Genomic DNA, 7,083 nt, shown 5'->3' with positions numbered 1-7,083 from the left:
AAATAATGCCAACACGGGATAGTACTTGTATTTACAAGTACTAGCCTATGGCAGCATTTATTTGTTTACTGGGCGCATCTACACGAGATGCTACTGAGCAATGGTTACTGCGCGCTTATCTGGCACTTTACCATCTGGAATGCTGTATTAACCAGCATCTGTCAGAGACAGCAATACATGTTGCCATGTGGCATCTTGCCGTGCGCGTCTCATAGATCTGTTGTCTATGGAAGCTTCAGGACGCTGCTGAGCAGTGCCGCTAGCAGCAGTCTCAATTGTAAACACCCGCTATTGTGATCGCATTGTGCTTGTGTTGTGTTCTGACTTTATCGCTGAATATCTCACCCATCCTGCCACTATGGCCAAGTATAACTCTCCGATAACCGGCATATTTGATTAACTGACACCCCCATTCCCCATGGATGCCAAATAACAGAACTTTTACTGTACTTGCATAATGAAGCACTAAATAAATGTACAGTAACTGGAGTTACTGTGCAGTAGCACTAGTGAACGTCTTTTAAGTGACACTACTGTGCAGTAGCCTAATACTATTGCATAGTAGCATATTAGCACTGTTAGTGCTGTAACACTCTACTGAGCAGTAATATTTGGCTACTGCAGTCAGCAACTCGTCTAGATGCGCTCACTGTGACCTAATAGGGCTGCACGTGTAGATGTCAAGACTTTACTGTGGAGCTAATTAGACAGCTCCAGAGTAAATGTCTCGTGTAGAAATGCCTAATGCCTAGTAAAAGAAGAACATAGTTCAAATATCCCTGTGGGTTTGGATGAGACGGGATTTGGGGATCAGTGGGTTTTGGAAGGTGTGAAATTCTTTATGCTCTCAACAGCATCAGCTGGCGATGAAGACATATTTAAAATACAGCAGTATTATCAGAAGTGCCTGCAAGGCAGCATAATTCAACCTTAAATTGCCCCTAACATCTATGAATCCATGAGGATTCTGCAGGACTTTCTACTTGGATTCAATTTCTCCAGCCGTGGCAACTGCATTAGAAAGTAATGCTCAGGAGAGCAGTCTATCCAATGACTGTGAATCAGAATGAAAAGAACACTGTGTGTAGGGATCATGGGTTGTGGGACACATCAGTTACGTTTCAGATGAACCTCCCAGTAAATGAGTGCTTTTTCTCCATCCCTCAGAATTGTGTAGCACAAGGCTGCTGAATGAAATACCTCTCATGCCTCAGGCTTACGTCCTCACTGTCCTGCACTAACCCATGGTTAGGCTGTGTTTATTCACTAAAGTAGCTATGCTAGTGGAAGGCCCCAGTGTAGATATGCTGCACTGTATATGAGGGAGTTTATGCTGGCCTGCCCTGCCCTCTGGTGCTAGGCACTATCCAAGACAAGAGTTTGAACTATATGGGCCATTGGTTTCATCCTGTTTGGCCAGCCCTATGTTCCTTTGATGGAACTTCTAACAAAATAATTGTTTATATGGAAGAATTTCTTACCTGCTATAAGCAGCAAAGAAACTTTGAGTTTTTTCCATACCATTGTTTTGTGTCAGTTTTCTATGCCAATGCTGAACTGTCAGCTGCCTAAGAGGAACCAGAAGAGCAACTGGTTATGGTCACCAGGTCAACCTGATTTCACCACATTACTGATACTGGGGTGGCCACCCAGGGGTATGAGTGGTATGAGCAAACTCTGTATGTGGCATACAGCAGACTGGGGATGGGTCAGAAAACAGAAAGCAGAACAGCAGATTGGGCAGTAGAAGGGGATTGAAGTGGCACTTGGGGATTGTCTGGGAAAAGGTTGTCTGCCAAAAAGATTGGCCTTCACTGGCCTACACAAGATTAAACTGGATACAGCTATGGCAGCAAATGAAATCTCCATATCTTCCATGCTGCTAAGTGTGCAGGGGAGGATTCCTAGCAAGAGATTATCAGTGCTTCTTAAAACCTACAAGCAATACCTCTGCAAATAGCCTTTCTCAGAGGAGCTGGTGCATTTCTAGTTCATGATCTTGATGTGCAAAAATTCATAAAAATAAATAAAAATTAGTTCAAGTCAGGTTCATTCTGAATGTTGGACAAAGGTTCAAGCCAGTTGTTACTTGCTCCAAACTGGCTGGTCCATTCTTAGAGGTGAGTGAAACAGTAAGAGAAAATCTGAAAATGTGTCAACATGTGGCACATGTACTTAAAGGGACTGTCAGTATCTATGCTAGTTTTCTTTAACAGATGAGCTGGTAATAAAGTATCCATCCAGAAAAATCCCTCCTGCCCTGACCTGTCCTGTCCAGAAAGCCCTGCAAGAAGCTTAAAGTTGATCCTTACCTGTCCTAGTCCTTTCTTGTGCTTGTATCTATGGGCAAATTCTATTGCAATGGGGAACCCTCCTTCCTCTTCAAACCAACTGGCTGAGGTTCCAGGTTAACAGTGTCTAACATGGACAAGGTGAGGCTTGCAAAGAAAGAGATGGACTTTTTATTGGGAAGGTAGCTGCTGACAGTAAACTCCCCACCCACACTCTGTCAGTGGGGATTAGATCACCAGTGCACATATCAGTATGGAAGCACAAGGCCCAATGCACCTGCCCATATCCATGATGTGTCAGATTGCACATTTCCTCAATAGTTTTGTCCAAGGGCTGGATAGCAAACAATATGGTTATTTGAAGAGACTAAGGAAGCAAATTACATGAAGTGACATAAAGCACTTGGCCCAGGGGAGAGAAGATTAGATGGATATTTAGGAGTCCTGGAGCTAAATTCTCAGCTGCACACAGTATCCACTGGGGGACTACAAATATGTGACCTGTGACTTTTAGATCCTAAGGATGTTCTGTGCCAACCCTGGTCATTTTGTCTGTTAGAGCCACCTCAAACTACTCTGTAGTCCCAAGGAGCCTATATGCTACCGAGAAGCAGTGGGTGTGCAGCCATGATCTGGACATGTCCTTTCCATTCACCCATCTGCATCATTCAATAGGAAGGGGAATGTCCACAAACCAGTGACACCAACTCTATCTTGGGGACTTCCACATAGTGCAGGAGCTGACAGGGGACAATTATCTGCTGTAGAAGTCTAGTAGCACAGACTTCACAGCATAGTTAGCAGATGATAGCTGTGCGAATTTGGATACATTGCTTATCATCTCCCAAGTTTGCTTCCTTGAACTCCACAGGGGTATGTCTACTTCAGCTGCAGCCCTGCCTCTGACTACAGTGTGGACATCCCTGGAGAACTTCCCCTGACACATGAGGGCAGGAGGAAAAAGACTGGATTTCTCCTTGCACCCCTCAGCCAGCAGGACAGGGTAAAAGCCAAGCTCTCACTTCAGCTAGGTAGAGAATCAGGGGCAGGTTAGCTTAGACATAGATGTGTTAGCCATGAGGTGTGGGTGAAACTCATCCATACACAGAGGTTTGGCACAAAGACTAAGCCCTGACTAGGTCCTGATGGGGGTCCTACTTACTACACAAACTTAGTGCTGGCCCTCAGTGTGGAAGAGAAATTCCCCTCTTCTGCCTTTCCAATCCACCCACCAAATCTTTTCCCATTGGGGCTCATAATCTTCTGTGATTCTGTCTTCAACTCAGTGGGGAATGCTTGGGACCTCATGTCCTAGCAGAGGGAAGCCACAGCTAGGGTAGGTCTTCATAGGCAACGGATGTGCCCATCTCCAACCCTGAGAGAGAATGCCTGACCACTAGAGACAACGCTTCAGGTCTGGCATGTGTCCCCTCCACATTGGGAGTGCCCTCTTTACTCACAGGAGCATGGATGAGATTAACACAGAGAAGAAACCCCCAGTAAGACAATGCTCTTTATTGCTAAGGAGCTGCATAGAGTTTATCGTAGCTCCAAGGTACTGAGCTCTGGGCATGAGGCCTCAGAAGTGTCAAGGAGTGTTATGATGGGAGGCTGCTTTTAGGGACACTGGCAGTGCCTGCTTCTCAGGCAGCACAGAAGCTCTCTCCAGCAAGAGGCCCCCACTGCTCCAGTCTCCCAGTGGTAAAGCACCTCCAGCTCAGCACTGACCAGCAGCCCCACCCCCTTACTGTCCTCTTCCAGCTCTCTTATGGTATCTATGCAGTAAGAAGTTTTTGTCATCTTGAGCTCTTCCCGAAATGCACAGAGTAACATTTGCTCAGCTGCCCTGCCTGTAGAATAGAAGAATCAGGCTAATAGTCTCTTAAGAATGTGAGTTTAATCAGCAAACCAGGCACTGTCATTTTGGTACCATTCACTGTATCACCCCAGGACCATATACTTCTCCAGCACCAACATCAAGGCTGATAACTGATAGCTCTAATCCCCGCCAAGACTTTTACCTCTTAATTATCTGAAGCATATTAGGCATTTCCCTAAACACAAAAGATCAACTGACACCCCAGGTGGTAGTAATTTCCATTCATTATCTCCCCCATCCCTGGGATCTGGACAGTGGGTGAGATTGGCCTCAGCTGCCTGCAGTCTAAGCAAGGGTACTAATTAGTGGGGACAGGTGTGATTGGCTCCAATTCCAGGGTATAAAAGGTTCCCAAGCAGTAGCTTTCCTCAAGCTGGAGTTGCTGTACTCAAGAAGGATGAGGGTCTCAGGTTGTCTGGAGTGGGTGGTCCTGTGCTGGGTGTTCAGTGGGGGAGTTTGCTACAACCCTTGGGATTTCTCTAGGAGTGACTCAGCTATCTGGAGGCCCCCATCTAGAGCTGATGCTTCTAGTTCCCAGTCCTCCCCCTGGGCTTGGGTTGATGCTTCACAAATAAGGGTGGTGCCCCTGCCACAGCCTGTCATAGTGCAGTGTCAGGAAGCTCAGATGGTGGTAACTGTACATAGGGATCTATTTGGGACTGGGCGGCTGATCAAAGCTGCTGACCTGAGTCTGGGCTCAGCTGCTTGCCAGCATGTGGCCCTTAATGATGTGGAGAATACAGTGACCTTTGCAGCAGGGCTCCAGGACTGTGGGAGTTTCTTGCAGGTAAGACTGGTCCAGGTCTGCCTCAAGACCCCTAGGTTAGAGCCCTGGTAACATCTTGTTTCCTCTATAGGCTTCCTCCTCACTCCCTCTGGGGTCCTATTCCTAACCTCCAGTCCCAGCCCTGTAAAGTCATTGAAGAGCTTTCTTCCTCAATGAGCCCCAGAAGTGGGGCTGGCTGGGTGAGGGGCTTCATGTATCAGTCAGACTTCACATAGTCACCTGGCTTTTGGTGCTCTCTAGGGAGAACTGTTGATGATATTCAGGTATGCCTTAACTCTTTCCGTGTCTGATCTTTACCCAGATGACCCCAGACTCCTTGATCTATAGGACCAGCTTGAACTATACCCCCAGCCCTGCTGGCAATGCAGTTATCTTGCGAACCAATCCTGCTGTGATTCCTATTGAATGTCACTATCCCAGGTGAGCTGAGTGCTCAGTTCCCTTTCTGCATATGCTCACTACTAACTAGACCTGGATCATGAATGGAGCTCTCCTCTTCCAGGAAGAAGAATGTGAGCAGCAAAGCTGTCAGGCCAACTTGGTCTCCTCTCTTCTCCACTGTGTCTGCAGAGGAGAGACTGCATTTCTCTTTGCGCCTGATGAATGGTAGGTGAGACTAATGGGCAAATGGAGATGCTTGGGGTTCTTCTATGTTAAACCAGTAAGTGTTAACTATTCAAATCACCTTCCATGTGAAGAAGTGGTGAAGTACAGAAAAACTCAGAACTCCTGTAGGCTGTATTGGGCTACTAGATGCATGTCCCTAGTTCTTGGGCAGTGAGCTACTAGTACTACTTGCAGAGACTTCTATTCTGTTGCTACTCCCTATCACTAAATGAAAATCAAGATTCAAATGGCTTATGCAGCCTGTTTCTTACTGTCTTTCTTTGCAAGCTTCAGAAAGGTGCTCTTTAATTCTTCTTCAAATGCCTCTGCACTAGAACTTGCTGGCATAGAAAAATAACTCCAGACAAGTAGCACATAATGGAAAGTGAATCTTGTAAAAACAAAAAAAACAAACAAACAAAAAACCCCCCCCCAGCTTTTTGATGGGATTGCACAGGTGAAGGATGTAAAGCACCTGTGTTCCTACATATCGTGTTTTGTGGCATGACACTGTTTTAAAAATGCTTTGCATTACATGAAGTCTAATGAGTACTTCATGGAAGAAATTAAAACCAACTTTGATGCAGTGGATGATAAGGAGATAAATGAAAAGACCTTTCTAGAAAGACACCAAGAATTTCCTGTCCTAACTTCAGCTATTTAAGGACAGAATCTTTGCTGGTAATGTCTGGGAATGGTGATGGGTATGCTGAGGCTTACAGTTCTTAGACTGAAAGAAGGGAGATTGGGGGTGGGGAATGTGGCATAAGACTTCAGGGAACTCTGCTTTCAAAGAAGAAACTGCTATGACTTGACAGCTGTGCCCTTGCTTATATAGCACTTGATAACTGGAGGAGAGAGAAGAGTGTTCACCTTGGTGGGGTGTTTTGTGTTTTGTTTTTTTGTTTTTAAGTCGTCCTATGCTTGGAAGGTCAACTTTAGATAACTTGGCCTCTAGGATGCCACTTGTAGCAGTGAGTTTAAATTGCTATCTCCTCAATAGACTGTTTCCATGTTCAGTCTCATCTAAAATCCATCTCCTCTTTAAAGAGCTGCTTAACACCAGCCTGGAAGCAGCCTGTTGGGCTTGTGTGCAGAGGGTCACACGGAATTATTATTTTATTATATATTTAGTCCTTGCCTTGAAATACAACCCCTCCCCATACTGTTTACCACCCCTCCTTGATGCTGCTTTGCATTAGGGAGCAGGGCTTGTAAAGCTGCAAGTATTAATGTAAGTTGAGTTCTTGTTTCAGCAGGCTGCTCACAGGGGTCAGAAGGGATCTCTCCTGGTGCAGTGGCCTGAATGTGTTCCAGGTCACTTGCTTTTTCTTATGCCTTGGAACACCCTTGGCTGTTGATGCCTTACTGGATGGCATGGGGCAAGTGCTCTGAGGTAGTACAAAGAAATCCTCTCTGTACTACTATGAGCCTTGTCCACACGCTCATGGATGTAATAAGCCTGATCTGGGGTTGAAAGGAGTAGCCCCCAAGTTGGATTGCCTGGGGGTGGGGAAGGG

The 7,083-nt window shown here is 45.9% G+C and overlaps 1 protein-coding gene across 2 annotated transcripts in view; it reads left to right on the top strand.

The window, feature by feature from the left end:
* The first annotated feature begins 4,535 nt into the window (after positions 1 to 4,535).
* The window catches only part of ZP3 (zona pellucida glycoprotein 3), a 9,747-nt gene continuing 7,199 nt past the window's right edge, over positions 4,536 to 7,083 (top strand). The window contains exons 1-3 of one of the 2 annotated variants that reach the window (XM_019504449.1): positions 4,536 to 4,957; positions 5,259 to 5,377; positions 5,460 to 5,563. In XM_019504449.1, the coding sequence (XP_019359994.1) occupies positions 4,568 to 4,957; positions 5,259 to 5,377; positions 5,460 to 5,563 (613 nt within the window). In that variant the 5' untranslated portion in view covers positions 4,536 to 4,567. The remainder of the gene's footprint in view (positions 4,958 to 5,258; positions 5,378 to 5,459; positions 5,564 to 7,083) is intronic. The other variant, XM_019504450.1, reaches the window with a different exon arrangement.

The sequence above is a fragment of the Gavialis gangeticus genome, unplaced genomic scaffold (genome assembly GCF_001723915.1).
Source record: "Gavialis gangeticus isolate Ggan-Ray unplaced genomic scaffold, GavGan_comp1, whole genome shotgun sequence".
Classification (NCBI taxonomy): domain Eukaryota; kingdom Metazoa; phylum Chordata; order Crocodylia; family Gavialidae; genus Gavialis; species Gavialis gangeticus.
The sequence above is the reverse complement of the archived record's forward strand: the minus strand, read 5'-3'. Positions and strand labels throughout refer to the sequence as shown.